Genomic DNA, 16,990 nt, shown 5'->3' on the forward strand with positions numbered 1-16,990 from the left:
ACCTAATTATCAAAAATCAAATCATATTTATAACCTATAATCAGTATAAAATTTAAGATGTGCTACTAATGAAAACTGCTAAGCACAAATTTTGAAGTCAAATATTATCTCTCTTCAAAATTCAGTATCTGACTTTTTACAAAAACAAGTCTTGGTAAAATGGTGTGTCTCTCTCTCTCTCTCTCTCTCTCTCTCTCTCTCTCTCTCTCTCACACACACACACACACACACACACACACCACACACACACACACACACACACACACACACACACACACACACACAAATAACATGGACATTTGGCAGTATAATGCCAGAAACTGCAATTTCTTAAGCACTTGGCAACTAGAAAACCTTCGGTAACTGTGTGTCAAATGAACAAATGACTAGGAGACTTTGGAGATGAGCCATACAAATATACTGTTTCTTTGAAAACCTAAGGGGTATTTCTGGTTAGTGTCAGTCTCTCCTACTAAAATACCAATGCTAATGAAGACATTAGGCAAGATTTTAAAACTAACAATTTGGAAAAAAAGACCTAACAAAGATTTGTCAAAATATTAGAGGCATACTGACCCTAAAAATAGGGTCAATAAAATTGGATTAAGAAACAGGATTGGTGACCCACTCATATTGTGCTAATTACCAAAAATAGAGCAAAATGATTAGCATTAATAAAAGATACTGGTATAGCATATTACACATTGAGAGGTCAAATTTTAGGCAGGAAGGGCCCTGGCAGCATTATATACCAGTACTAGAAATTCTTATTCACATATTCGGAATTACTATTATTAACTTAATGGCTTACAAACAGAAAAAGGCAGAATATTCCTTTCAAAAGGTGCTTTGTTTTTCCCCTCCGTAGAGACCTCCTACTATTTTACTCAATTTTTTGGTCAGATCTTCTGAGATGACCAGAACCTAGCCCAACTTTATCTATCTCCCATAATATTTCCTATTACTTTCAACCAAAACTAGTCACGTTAGTTTCCTTACTGAATCCTCATACTACTCTGAATGCCTCTTGTTTAAAACATATTCACCTGTCTCTCAGTAACTTGCTGTTCCCCTGACCTAGATAATATGACTCCTTCCTTACTGACCTGTATTTTATCTATTCTACAACATCAAGCTGAAATTCTACTGGTAGGCTTTCAGGATGACTCTAGCTAGCAACAATTTTGTATAAATTTACTTTAATGATCAAAAGAACAAACTCTGATTTTATAGTTATACTCAATACATATTTCATTCATCATATAAGTATTTGTTTAGGTGATTATTTCATGTGTTTTTATACAGATAACAAATCTAATAAATTTTGTTAGTAAAATATTTATATTTACAAAGACTTTTTATTGAAATTGGAAAAAGCTTAAAGAACGTGAAGGACGTCCATTTCTGATAAAATGGTAAAAGGTACTATTTGTACCAACCCTTCAACTAAAAAATTTAAAATGCTCAGGAAAGTATAAAAAATAATTTTAAAAGCACTGAATGCCAGACGAGAGGAAAAAGAACTGCCAGGCTAACACCATGTGAGATTGTAACAGGGTCTGGCCATCACATGGATTTGCTTTATGATTATGCATTACTAGATGGTACACCAAACTAAAGCCAGTAATTTAATTTAATGTGTTTCCAGACTGGTAGATACCTGGAAGAAACAAGTACAAATTTTCTCTGAAAAAGGCCCTTCACAAGATTAATCCTTGTTAATAACATTTGAAGGGCAACAGCAGAAAATGGTCAATAATAATTACAAACATAATGATATAAGGAACCACGAATGAAAAAAGAAAGAACATATCCATAAAGGTCACATGATGTAACAATTATCAGACACAACATAAAACAAATACGCTTACTACATTCAAAGATATAAAAGACAACTTTGAAAATATCAACGGGGAATTGGAAACTAAAAAGTAACAGAAAATTAGAAGAAGAAATTAAAAATACAATAACAGATTACAAATTCAATGGTGGAGAAATGAAGCAACTGTATAATCCTCCTACAGATAATGATTTTAAAAAGATGATTTAAAAAAATGATTTTAAGAGATTGGAAATCATCCAAAAGCAGTCCTTCTGGAAACTGTGTATCTCCGGGTTTAATTTCAGGAAACGAGAAAGAGAAGGGAAGCGGAAGGGAAGGGGAAAGGGGAGACAAGGAAAGGAAAATGAAAACAGAAAAGCATGACCCATATTCAGCAAAAAAAAGTCAACAGAAACTGACTTCAAGTGGGCACAGGTGTGTAAGACTTTGTAATTAAGAATTTCAAAACAGTTATTATAAATACGTTCAAAAAGTAAAGGAACATATACACAAGAATTAAAGGGAAATATGGTAACAGTGAATGAACATATAGGGAATCTCTAAAGAGAAATGAAGGTAAAATATAGGCATTTTTTCAGATAACCAAAAACAGAGAATTCATTGCCAGCAGATCTGTACTATTAGAAGGCTAAACTTATTCGGGCTGAAGGAAAATGACAAAATATGGCAACAGATTTATAAAAAGAAATGAAGAGGTCTGGAAATGATAATATATGAGTAAATATAAAATGCAGAGTATATACACGTATGTATAAATATATGTTCACATATTATTTTCTCCTAATTTCTTTAAAAGACACATTTTAAAGCAGTAAGTATAACTTATAACAATACACATCAAGAGTATTGATGGCTTTATAATGTCTACAGAGTTTTACATATATACAACAACAGCACTAAGATTGGTGAGAGGTATATAAACATATCAATAGACAGGATTAAGTTAAAGATGCATTTTGTTATTCCTAGAGTAACGATTTTTAAAAATACAGACTTATGGCTAGAAAGCCAATAGGGAAAATAAAATGTCTTTTACTAAAACAAGAGAGGCAAGGAAAAAGTAACAGAGGAATCAAAACAAAAATAAAAAAAGACAAAATAGAAAATAGCAACATAGCAGACCTAAACACAAACATATCAATGATTACATTAAATGTAAATGCCAAAACACTTCAACAAACAGGTTGAGGTTGTCAGATGGATTAAATAAAATTATAGTCTGTCTACAGGAGATGCAAATCCACAAATTTAAGTTAAAGAATAGAAAGAAAATTAGGATAATTAAGCTGAAACAGCTATGTTATCGATGAAACAAATTTCAACACAAGGAATGTCGCTAAAGACAAAAAGGGTCACTCCATATGATAAAAGAATCAATAAATACAGAAGATATTACATTTATAAATGTAAAACACATTTAATAAGAGAAATTCAAAATACTTGAAGCAAAAACTGGCAAAATTAATGAGAGACAGAAAAGCTCACAATCATAAAGATTTTAACACATTTCTCTTAGTAACTGATGGAATAAAAAGAACATGGAAGATCTGAATGAAGCTACCAGCCACCTTACCTGACTGACATTTATAAAACTTTATACCCAACAACTGCAGAATACACTCTGCTTTCACATGCCACAGAACATTCATTAAAAGACCACATGCTAGGCAATTAAACAAATCCCAATAAGATAAAAATCTTACCAAGTATGTTCTCAGACCGCAACAGAATTAAAACAACAACAACAAAACATCTAGAACAGCTCCAAACACAGTTGGCCCTCTGTATCCATGGGTTCTATATCCACTGGTTGCACATTTACAGGTTCCGAATCCATGGATTCAACCAATCACAGGTCAAAAAAAATTCCAAAAAGTTCCAAAAAGCAAAACTTGAATTTGCCACATGCACACAACTATTTACATATCATTTATACTGTATTTACAACTATTTACAAAGCATTTACATTGTATTAGATATTTTAAGTAATCTAGAGATGATCTGATTAAAATATGTGGGAAGGGTGTAGGTTATATGCAAACACTATGCAATTTTACATAAGGGACTTATCCTTGGTGGGGCAGGGAGCGTGGGGTGGGGTTCCTAGAACCAGTCCTCCAAGGATACCAAGGGATGACTGTATCTGGAAGTAAATGACTCATATTTGCCTAGACTTTGGGTAAAACAAGTCACACATTTAAAAATGTTTTGAACTGCATAATAAAAAAAAAAAAATTCAGATTTTTGAGATGTAGCTAAAGCAATGCTAGAGCAGTAAAACCAAAAGCTGTTTCTTTGAAAAGATGTAATGAAATTAATAAATCTCTAAACAGAATAATCAAGGGAAAAAAACTAATCAGCGGGAAAAAAAGAGAATACAAAATACCTGTATTAGGAATGAAAAAGAGGATATCACAACAAATTTCTACATTAAGAAGTTAACACCTTAGGTCAATAAATCCAATTAACACAAATTACTTAAGAGATACAAACTGCCCAAACTGACACCAAGAAGAAATGAAAATCTGAACAGCTTTGTATCTACCCAAGAAAATGATGTAGATGAAAAGCTCTGAAAAAAAGAAAAACCCATACCTAGATGGCTTCACTGGTGAATTTTAGCAAACATACACAATAGGAATAATGCCAATACTGTAAAAGTCTACAAAAAAAGAATTTACAAACTCTTTCAGGAAATGGAGGAGGAAATAATTGCAAATCCATATGAGGCTAGCATTACCCTGATACCAAGACCAGCTAAAAACATCAAACGAAGAGAACTACACACAAATATTTCTCACAAGCGTAGAGGCAATAATTCTAAATTTTAGCATATCAGATCCAATAATTTATAAAAAGAGCAATAATTCATAACAAAATAGAATTTATTCATGGAATGCAAAGTTGGTTTAACATCTGAAAATAAATAAGTGCAATTCATCACATTAACAGAGTAAAACTATGGTATTTCAATAAAGAGCATTCAACAGAATGCAAAATGCATTCTTGGTTTAAAAAAGAACTCTCAGCAATTAGAAGAGAACTTTCTCAGCCTGACAAAGGGCATCAACAAAAATCCACAGCAATATCGTACTCAATGGTGAAAAACTGAATGGTTTTCACCTAAGAACAGGAAAAAGGCAACTCTCTCACTCTCGCAACTTTTACTCAACACTGGACTGAAAATTCTAGCTAGTGCACTACATTATTACAGGGAGAAAAAGGCATACAGATTGAAGAGGAGGTAGTAAAACTGTCCTTATTTACAGATGACATGATTGTGTACATAGAAAAACCCTATGATATCTACAATAAGCTATTATAATTAATAAATGAATTTAGCAAAATAGTAGGGTGCAAGATTAGAAACAATGTCAAGATCAAACAAGATAAGGAAAACACTCTTGAAATAAATTTTCTTTTCATCATAAGAAAAAAAATTCGGTAATCGTGTATGATGATGGATGTTAACTAGACTTACTGTGGTGATCACTTCGTAATATAAACAAATATTGAGTCATTAGGTTGTACACCTGAAACTAATATAATGTTCTACATCAATTATATTCAATTTAAAAAAAGAACACCTAAATAAGCAAGAAATATAACAAATTCATGGACTGGACAATTCAATATTAAGATGTTAATTTTCCCCAAATGATTTATATATTTAATGTAATTTCAATCAAGCACTAGTAGACTTCTTTTGTAGAAATTAGCAAAACAATTCTAAAATTTATATAAAATGTAAACAACCTAGAATAACCAAAGTAATTTTAAAAAGAAAAAACAAGTTGAAGAATTTAGACTCCATGATTTTAAGGCTTATATGGTATAATATTTAGTATGGAAATAGTGTGGTATTGATAAAAGAACAGACATACAGATCAATGGAACAGAACAGTATGTCCTGAAATAGACCTAAAAATATACATTCAACTGATGATCAAACAAGGTGCTTAGGCCAATTCATTGGGTAAAGAAGTCTTTTCAACAAATGGTGCCGAAACAACAGATTATCCATATAGAAAAAACTTAACAATTGCCCTTTACTTCACATCATACAAATATTAGCTTGAAATAATCCACAGATCTAAATGTAAGAGCTGAAACTATAAAATTTCTAGAAGACAAAGGAGAAAAATCTTTGCAAGCTTGGTAAGGGTAAAGATTCCTTAGAACCAAGAAGAAAAAAAAAAATCATAAAAGAAATAATTTATAAATTAGACTTTATCAGTTTTAAGCTTTTGCTTTCCAAAAGCTCTCCTTAAAAAAAAAAGCCAAGACACAAAAGGGAAGAAAATATTGTTAATACACATTTGAGAAAAGACTGAGAATATTTAACACATGCTTTCATTCAATAAGAGAACCTAACAAAAAGACCAGAAAAACCTTCCAGATACTTCACAGAAGACACAAATGACCAATAAGAACACAAAATGATACTAAAACTAATTGGTTTTCAAAGAAATGTAAATTAAAATCACAACAATACACCACCATACACACACTACAACAGCTAAAATGAAAAGATTGATAATACTGAGTCTGGGAAAACCCAAGACAGTGAAGATATAAACTCAATCCCAGCTGATTCAATGCAACCCTAATCAAAATTTAATACAGGTGTGTATGTATGTGCACATGTGTGCAATGACCTTAAAAAGATAATTTCAAATTTATGTGAAAATGCAAAGTACCAAAATTAGCTAAAACAACCTTAAAAAACAGAAGGTAGGAGGAAAAAGTTCTACCAGATATCAAGATTTATAAAGCTAAGAACAAAGCCAGAGGTATCATGCTCCCTGCCTTCAGACTATAATATAAAGCTACAATAATCAAAATAGCATGGTACTGGCACAAAAATAAGACACCTAGATCAATGGAACAGAACAGAGAGCACAGAAATAAACCCATGCACCTATGGTCAATTAATCTACAACAAGGAAGCAAGAATATACAAGGGAGAAAAGACAGTCTGTTTAATTAAGTGGTGCTGAGAAAACTGGATGGCTACATATAAAATAATGAGATTATAACATTTCCTCAAACCATATACAAAGATAAACTCAGAATGGATTAAGGACCTAAATATAAGACCAGAAACCATAAAATTTCTAGAAGAGAAAACAGGCAGAACACTCTTTGACAGAAGTCATAGCAATATTTTTTTTAGATATGCCTACTAAGGCAAAGGAAATAAATGAAAAAATAAGTGAATGGGACCTAATTAAACCTAAGAGCTTTTGCACAGCCAAAGGAAACCACTGACAAAACAAAAAGACAACCTACTGAGCGGGAGAAAATCATTTGCAAATGATGTGACTGATAAGGAATTAATATCCAAAATTTATAAACAGCTCATACAACTCAACATGAAAAACAAACAACCCAACTAAAAAATGGGCAGAAGACCTAAACAGACATTTTTCCAAAGAAGACAGAGATGGCCAACAGACACATGAAAAAATGCTCAACACTGCTAATTATCAGAGAAATGCAAATCAAAACTACAATGAGGTATCACCTCACTCCGGTCATAATGGCTATCATCAGAAAGTCTACAAATAATAAATGCTGGAGAGAGTGTGGAGAAAAAGGAAACCTTCTACACTGTTGGTGGGAATGTAAATTGGTAGAGCCACTATGGAAAACAGTATGGAGGTTCCTTAAAAAACTAAAAATAGGGGCTTCTCTGGTGGCGCAGTGGTTGAGAGGCCACCTGCCGATGCAGGGGACACAGGTTCGTGCCCTGGTCCGGGAGGATCCCACATGCCACAGAGCGGCAGGGCCCGTGAGCCATGGCCGCTGAGCCTGTGCGTCCGGAGCCTGTGCTCTGCAATGGGAGAGGCCACGACAGTGAGAAGCCCGCGTACCGCAAAAAAACAACAACAAAAAAAACTAAGAATAGAGTTACCATGTGATCCTGCAATCCCACTCCTGGGCATATGTCTGGAAAAGACAAAAACTAATTCGAAAAGATACACGCACCCCAATGTTCACTGAAGCACTATTTACAATAGCCAAGACATGGAAGCAATCTAAATGTCCACTGACAGATGAATGGATAAAGAAGATGTGGTATATATATATATATATATATATATATATATACACACACACACAGTGAAATATTACCCATCCATAAAAAGGAATTAAATATTGCCACTTGCAGCAACATAAATGGACCTAGAGAATATCATAGTAAGTGAAGTCAGAGAAAGACAAATACTGTATGATATCACTTATATGTGGAATCTGAAAAAAACAAACTAGTGAATATAACAAAAAAGCAGACTCACACATACAGAGAACAAACTAGTGGTTACCAGTGGAGTGAGAGAAGGCGGGAGGGGCAAAATAGGCATAAGGGATTAAGAGATACAAACTACTATGTATAAAATAAATAAGCAACAAGGATATATTGTACCACACAGGGAAATATAGCCATTATTATGTAATAAATTTAAATGAAGTATAATCTGTAAAAATACTGAATCACTATGCTATATACCTGAAACTAATGTAATATTGTAAACCCACTATACTTCAATTTAAAAAAATTTCATAAAGCTATAGTAAATAAAAATATTATTGTGGTCTGGGGACTATATAAAAAGGCAAAAATTGATTATATGTAAAGTCAAAATAGTGACTACTTCATGTGTGTTGGGGGCTAGGAGTGAGAGAACATTACATTCTGGGAGTGAAACACTAGTAGAGGCTTTTGTAAGACTAACAATATTCTATTTCTCAACTTTCTTGTGGTTATGCATGTATTTATGTTTTGTGCTTTTTTTTCTATGTGTATAATTTACAAAAAAAATAACAGGAAAATTGTAAGAAAAAATCAGAATAAAAGTGTTGTAAAAAATAAGAGCTTAGAGATAAATATTTAAAATGTTAACTACGTTGATAACTTTTAAAATATATATTTCTCAAATTTTCCATAAAGAATAGGAATCCCTTTAATAATCAGAAAAAAATTTATTAAAAATTGCACATCATCTTTCCAGACTTAAAACTTCATTACTTTAGAATAAGTAGGGTAAGAATCAATCAGAATACTGATTTGGAAATCAGAATATGATTTCCTATCAGAATATGATTAGGAAAATTCCTAAATCATAAAATACTTATCGTATTGCTTTAAACTCATAAGGTAACTCAGCCTAGCCTAATCTGATGAAAGAGTACTGCAGGATCTAAATTATGCATGAGTTATTTCAAAATAATTTGTTCTTTTAAAATAACAAGACATGTAATTTAGCATACATTAGATGATATTTTTGGTTTGCTATGTCTTCATGGGTCTACTTTAATACAACCATGCCTGAATTTGATTAAATTCCTAGTGAAGAAGAATTATGACAGCTTAACTGAATGGTAGAACTTCTTGTTTTTACCTATAGAAACCTGATCTTCACTGTGTTTGTATCATTATTTTGATTAGGGTCAAAAAGTGTGCTGTAATCAGGCCAGATTACAGTTGCTAAATATGACAAGGAAGCATTTAAGCATGTTTAGGAAAAGTACTCTACTTAGTTTACTCATGTAGATCCAGTACCGCGTACAGTGTCTGGTTCAAAGAGAGTACTCAAGAACTTCTTGAATGAATACAGATGAGAAAATATGGGGTCAGACTGAAATAAATATATATGACTAGGCATGGTATCAGAACTGATAAAATTTAAGGTGGGAACTTAAAAACTACTTGGATTTTACATTTACAAATCATTTGGCACCAAGCTGCTGGAATACACACATTCTATTGTATTTCCTTTGCTCTACTATTTTATTCTTAAAACAAAACAAAATCCTATTGATGTTCTTAACTGTTCAAAAGATATACATCGTTTGCCATCTGTTTTGGAAATTCTTCTAAATGAGTTTTCTTCGCTATTCTTTCCCCAGAATGATGATGGTAATAATGATATGCTCCATTTCCAATAATATTAACAAAAATTCAACAGGAGGATTCTCTCAGGGAGGTCTCAATTGCAATGTGGTCTTTTAATCCAATGTTTTATTCATAAGTAACAAAAAAATAGATTTGATTATTTACTGTTTGCTATGTTTACAGTACTAAAAAAAAGTTTACAAATGAAACCTTTGTGAAAAATAAAATTTGCTTAAAAGTATGATATTGTCAAAGTTTTTATGTAACAATATGCTTAAAGAAAAACAACAGTAGTGTAAAAATAAATTTATTATGACAAAATCCTTATATGGTTTATGGTTCTCTAAGTGCTTTCACATACATCATTTCATTTGCTTCTCACTACAGTTATGTAGATTACCACTTCACAGATGAAGAAATGAAGGCTTACATACATTAATGTCATTTGCCTAAAAGTTCAAAAGTAGCAGTCTGGATGTGATCCCATGTTTTCATTTCCTCAAATGTGTTACTCATATATAACATGGAGACATTCACAACTTACATGATTTTCAAATGTGGATTTTTATTGCCATTTTCTCACTCATCTAACCCCTCTAGTTTCCTCTGAATCTGCTGCATCTATTTTAAACTAATTTTCTCCCTTTTTTCCTAATACCTCTTTTTTAAGTCTTTACTAACTCAAGCCCACTTCAAATTTTCTTCTCAACTAGCCATTCAAATTTCTTACTAAATCCCTGAACAGTAATATATAAATTTTAGCAGGTGAGAAAACTGTAGTTAAATGTTCTGTGAAGAATAAGCACAAAACTGTGACCTTAAAGTCATTTTCTCATTTATTTGCAGAAATGACCACAATGATTACCTGTGTCCGAGAAGTCGATTTTCCTTTGGTATCAGTAGAAAATTTGCCTTTATTACTAATACGTGCTGCCTGTTCTTTACAGAAATTTATATGTCTATCAGCTGCATTTTCATTAAATCTCCTCTGGCAATATGGACACTGAATATAATCTAAAACAGAAAAAAGAAACAGATTAGTAACATAATACTTAAAATGGGACATAAAGAGTTATAAGTTTTATGAACAGTAACTCAAGACATATAACATAAATAACAATTGCTAAGCAAAAACTCTCATTTTCTTATAACCACCCAACCTGACTAACCTAAACTTAGTAAAGACATTTAAGAAAAAAAGTATGCTCGTATATGATACACTACAATTTTCTCCCAGCTTAGAATCAAATTTGAGGGGAAAAAAAAAGATAAATCCTCCCTACATAAAAATAAGTAAAGGAAAAATGTTAATTATTTTTTGCTTCTATATTACCATGTGTTTTCATCACAAATATATATTTTCATAAGGTAGACTAGGTTAACTAGTTAATAACACATTACATTAAATAAAAATTTACATAAAATAAAAATTTAAAATTTGGGCTCATCTGTTAAAATCTTTAATTTCAATTAGAGGAAAGCTGTCAAGAAATAATTTAATAGACTTTATAAAGTTTTATTTTCTCTTAGAGATCCCAACAGATGGAATAATAAAAATATATCTCCTTAACATAATTAATTCAAATTTAAGAAACAGCAAATGTTGCAGATTATATATTCTCCCCAAATGCAATATATAGTACAAACAAAACTTCTTACAAAATAAATCTTAAAGTTATCCCAGAAAGAACCAAATTTTATAGCACTGTGAAAGATTTCAACTCTATGAGATACAGAGAAGAAATAAATATAACAACTTAGCAGTGTCAAAAAAAATCTTCAATTTATTTCCACAGGTTTACTTTTTGAGATGGAGTTTGCCCTTTAGAATTTACACTCATCTGAATCTCAGAAATTTGTTCTGCTAACTAGTGAAACAGGTCTCAAATCTCTAATAACAAAGAAGTTGTTCTGTCAGGACTAAGAGATCAAAAAATTTCTGAAGTCCAAATTATCCTGAAGAATTGCCCCCCACCCCCGCTCTGACTTACGTAAACATGAGAAATACAGCTGTGTTGAATAAGATGCAATATACAAATACCTCTAAAACAAAGAGAGAATTCAACTTCACGGGGAAAATTAAGGTAGAAATAGAAGAGACGCAAACCCAAACGGAACATTCCAGAAATACTCATAGCATTAAAGTTAATTACTAAGACTCAAAAAGGAGTTGGCAAACAAGGGCCCATGGGCCAAATCCAGCCTGCCTGCTGCATGTTTGTGGAACACAGCCACATTCATTCATTTACATATTTTCTGTGGCTGATTTCTTGCAACAGTGGCAGAGTTGAGGAGTTGAAACAGAGACCTTATGGACTACAAAACCTAAGATATTAACTATTGGTCCTTTATAGAAACTGTTTATCAACCTCTCCTCTACAATAAAATGTTATAAAGGATCATACCTAACTCTCTCTTTACTAAGAAATTAATCCCAACTTAGAATACTAACACAATTTTAATGCAGCTAACTTGTTATATTAAAATAACTGCCTCTTGAGGCTACTCCCTTGACCACTGTCAAAATGTCAACGGTGCTATTTTAAATCTTTCATCATCTCAATTATCTCATGTGGTTGACAGCATCTTGCCTTGCTTTTGGGAACAATAAACAAGAAACTTTTACCCACCCAATGAAGAAAACATAAAAATACATGAATTTAGGGCATAATCTAGGTATATCCATCTACATGGTGGTTACCCCACTAGAATAATACATTTTTAGAAGCAAAATTATGATTTTTTTTTTCCCTTCCCAGGTTAGAAGATGCCAAAGAACCAAGCAACATAATTATTTGAATCTTACTGAATGACTACATTTCAATCGACATTATGCATGATTAAAATATTTCCTGGAATATTAACATTTAATAGTTACTACAATAATTTTTAAATGATATTAAATGCTCTATAAAATATTGAGGTAAAAAGATAATGCATTTCTATGTTCAACACAGATGTGTCTTTATAAGCCTAAATGCCTGGATTGTCACCATTATTTTATAGGAAAATTTTTAAAGATCATGCGTCATTAGGTTCAATTATTATAAGTTAAGTTTAATAATATCTTAAAATTTATAAGAAATCTATCAATACTATCGATATTTTCTTCCCACATGAACAATTTCTGTCAACAATATGACATATACCAGGATCATAAGAAGGTGGAGGAGGGGGAGGAAGTCTGCCACCCTCTTTAAGGGCCTGACCAAGGCCTTTAGCTGCTCTTATGGTGGCTATGAACTCTTCATGCTTTCTCCTCCAATTAGATGGCTTCTTTGGTGGTTCAGGCTGCAAACAAATTAAAAAAACAAACAAACAAAAAACAATTTCAAAACAATTTTTAATAAATTAAAATAAAACTCAAGAAAATGCCATATTATTTTAAATGTTCCCTCATCAGGAGTCCTTAAGTGATCTCCCTCCCAAATTTATAATTTTAAAAAGAAACTTTAGGCAACTAAATTATATGCAATTTTTAAAATACAATTGTAATTGTGACAGACACTGCTAAATTGCCTCCTGTAGGTGTTACAAACACTTAAGCCACCACTAAGAGTGTATTTCCTTATTTACCCATAGTTTCTCCAACATAGTATGATACTAAACTTCTGGTCGTTTTAACTGATTGAAGAGGTGAAAAATCGTTCTCTCTGTGGTTTTAACTGCCTTTTTTCCTATAATGAGTGAGAGCGAACATCTTTTCATATCATAAAGAAACATTTGTATTGTCTTTTCTGTGAACTGTTTATAAGCCTGGTCAATGTCTCTATTGGGTTATTGGCCCTTTTTTTTTTTTTTAAACAATTTCTAGTAATTCTTTATAGTAGACTAGCCCCACCCCTCCCCCACAATACATCTCTTTTAACCTTGTTTAAGGGTCTTCCGATATGCAGAATTATTTTTAAATGTAGTTTAACTTACTTTTTCTTTTATAGTCTCCAGACTTGCAGTCAGTTAGCAAGGCCCAACCTCACACCAAGGTAAAATAAAATTTTTCCATGTTTCTACCTAGAACCATTCTTAAATCGTTTATTCTTTTGGAATTTATCCTGATTTATGACATATGGACTCTATTTTCTGTTTATTTAACATGGCTATGTGGTTATCTCACCACCTTTTATTAACTTTTCTCCCCAGTGAATTGACAGAACACCTTTATCACATTCTCTTTGGCATCTGGGTCTATTTCTGAATTCTCTGTCGTACTGTTCTGACTATATGTGTGTCAGTACCCATGTTTTAAATATTGAGATTTATGATAATATTTTAATATCCACTAAGGTAACCCTACTTTATTCTGCTTCTCTTTCAATCTTTTCTGGTTATTCTGATATGTGTATTTTTCCATATGAACTTTAGATTCAGCTTGTCTATTTTTTTAAACTACATTTTAACTGGAAAAATTAAACATTACATTCAGAAACAACTTAAGGAACTTAAGGACTCTATTTTTGCTAAGTCTACCTATCCAAGAATGAGATATATTTCCATTTGAAGAAGTGTTCGTTTGTGTCTTTCAGTGGTTTTTTAAAGTAGTCTTTGTGGAAGTCTTGCACCTTCATTATTATAAGGTTTATTCCTAAATATTTTATATATTTTGTGTTGTTCTTTTATAAGGGTCTTTTAATCATTTTTATATTTCAAGGAGTTGTTTGTTGAAGTATGAAACCTGATAATTTCTGTATATTAACATTACATCTCATTACTTCACTGATTTCTCTTATTGTTTGTAGTAATTTTTCAGTTGATCCTCTTGGGTTTTCCAGGTGTATCATCACCTAATAATGATAGTTTTACCCCCTCTTTTCCAATTCCTATGCATCTAATTTCTTGTTGTTATTTAACTCTATTTACTAGCACTTACTGTATTGGTTGGAGCTTAACCTTGTTCCTGACTTTAATGGAACTACCTCTAAGTATCTTTCCATTAAACATAATGCTGGCTTGTGTGCTACAAAGAAATTTATTTTGTCATAATATGGAAATTTCTGATTATTCCTATTATGTCTTTATTTTTTAAATCAAGAATATTATGTTGAGCCAACAAAGTCAAAAGATTGTTCTTTAATTAACACTAACAAGGCAAGACTAATCTAGAAAAAAAGAGAAAACAAAAATTACCAAGGAATAGAAAACAGTTCTTACAAACATGAGAAAGAAAAGAAGATATTATAAAAAAAACCTTATGGTAATACATGGGACATTTAAGATGAAATGGATAATATCCTTGACAAACACCACAAAACAGATACCAGAAACAGAAAAATTATAATAGTCTTATATTTATTTTTTTTAATGAATCTATTATTAAAAGACCCACAAAGAAAACTCCTGGCCCAGATGCCTTTACTGTTGAGTACTTGCAGACATTTAAGGAAGAAACAGCACCAATCTTTTAAAAACTCTTTCAAAAATAGAAAACAAGAGAACAACCTTCCAGCTAGTCCTATGAGAGCAACAAAACTGATGAAAAGAAAAATCACAGACCACTTTTCTCATGAATATAGATGCAAAAATCTTAACTAAATAAAAGCAGATTTAGATGTTTGAGATGACTGATTAAAGAATCAGAGTTTCTTACTTTATAGTGAGATTCCTGATCACAACATTCATCTGCTCCACAGTGAGTATTACTAATTTTTGCTGCTCTCATCTACCTTTTCTTCTCAAAGTATTATTATATATATTATTATATTAATGCTTAGCTAATGTTTTTTATTACCCATCATTGAATGAGTTAGGTTTTCCTGGTACAGCTATTTACAAGAGGTTCTGGGAGAAAGCAGCAGCCCAGGGTAGCTTTCTAGGCTACACAAAACAGTTCTCTTCTCTGATGTACCAGATACAGATACAAATAAGGCCTCTGTGTGTGATTACACAGACATTCCTCTTCTGCTTCTCTAAAACAATATGTGTCCAGGAGGCCTGCTGCTGCCATCCATACTTCCCTCAGTTCTTACACTAACCACTTGCAAAATAGGACACAGCCCTTTTAAAGTGGGCCCCTCACCTTCAGAAAGGGTATTTTATTTTCCATTAGCGCTTTCTGAGAGCCTCTGCCCGGGGCCTCTTCAACTCTCTGTGCCTCTTCTCCCCACTTCCTCCCTCCTGGCTTTTGTCCAATTTCAGCCAGGCTCATTCCAAGTTCCTGCCTCTCACCCCAGTTACTGCCTTGGCTGTGATAAACAAGAGATATATACTTCCAGATAAGACCCCTCATCTTTAAGGAGTCACCTTTAAGGGTGAGTAGACCCCTTCACCTTTAAGGCGGCAGGTTCCCAGATTCTGGGCCATGGGCTCCCCAGCAACTTCCTGCCCTTCCTCTATGGGTAGCTTCTCCTGGATCTCAGTTGTTTTGGAGCAGCTCTAACATATATTTTGTAGTCCCTGGATTATGCCTGCCTTTCTCCAAAAATGGAGCTTGTATTTGCTTTGCTCCACTCTGCTTGTGACTTTGTAGGAGTTCCTTGATTCAAGTAAAGATACTGAGAGCTACACCATGATGTTCAAAATCTTCTAACACACTGCTTCTCCAAGTAACATGCATATGACTCACCCAAAGATTTTGTTAAAATGCAGGTTCTAATTCAGTATGCTGGGTGGGACCTGAGATTCTGGATTTCTAACAAGTTTCCAAATACTGCTGATGTAACTGCTCTATGGACCACACTTTAAGGAGCAAGAAAATAAAACTACTTAATGTAAAGTAATGGTTTTTACTTTACTTTTTCCTAAAGATTAATTTTTTTAAGCATACAAACCTCCTCCCTTACAGAAACAAGCTAAATAACATTTACTGAGAGATCACCATGGATAAACTTAATTCCCCTAATAATTCCATAAGATACATACTACCACTAATACCTCCATTTTACAAACAGAAGTATAGATTAAGTAACTCACCCAACACAACAAAGTAGCAGAGCCAGGGTTAAATCCAGGCAGCCTGAATCTTGAGCCAGCTTTCAAACCCACTATGCTACACCAAGATTTAATTAATTTATCTAAGCTAATTAAAGCTAATACAATCATACATCTGGCAGGTTACCAAGAAAAACGTTAATAATTTATGTACCTTATTCAAGCTTCTCCATCCTTCCCTTAAATATTCATAAACTGAAAAACAAAGATGAACTGACTTTTCTGTTATCAAAGGATTTTATTAGTAAGATTAATTGCCCCACAGGGAAATGTTTTCCTGTACCACTGGGAAAAGTTATTACCACTGAAAGTAGTTTGTTTCA

At 32.6% G+C, this 16,990-nt stretch overlaps 1 protein-coding gene across 4 annotated transcripts in view; it reads right to left on the reverse strand.

The window, feature by feature from the left end:
* The window catches only part of ZC2HC1A (zinc finger C2HC-type containing 1A), a 71,637-nt gene that overhangs the window by 34,593 nt on the left and 20,054 nt on the right, over positions 1 to 16,990 (reverse strand). For all 4 annotated transcript variants that reach the window (XM_028500488.2, XM_028500487.2, XM_055091168.1 and 1 more), the window contains exons 4-5: positions 12,893 to 13,034; positions 10,609 to 10,757 (exon numbers count right to left, since the gene is read on the reverse strand). In XM_028500488.2, the coding sequence (XP_028356289.1) occupies positions 10,609 to 10,757; positions 12,893 to 13,034 (291 nt within the window). The remainder of the gene's footprint in view (positions 1 to 10,608; positions 10,758 to 12,892; positions 13,035 to 16,990) is intronic.

This window comes from Physeter macrocephalus, chromosome 15 (assembly GCF_002837175.3).
Source record: "Physeter macrocephalus isolate SW-GA chromosome 15, ASM283717v5, whole genome shotgun sequence".
NCBI lineage: Eukaryota > Metazoa > Chordata > Mammalia > Artiodactyla > Physeteridae > Physeter > Physeter macrocephalus.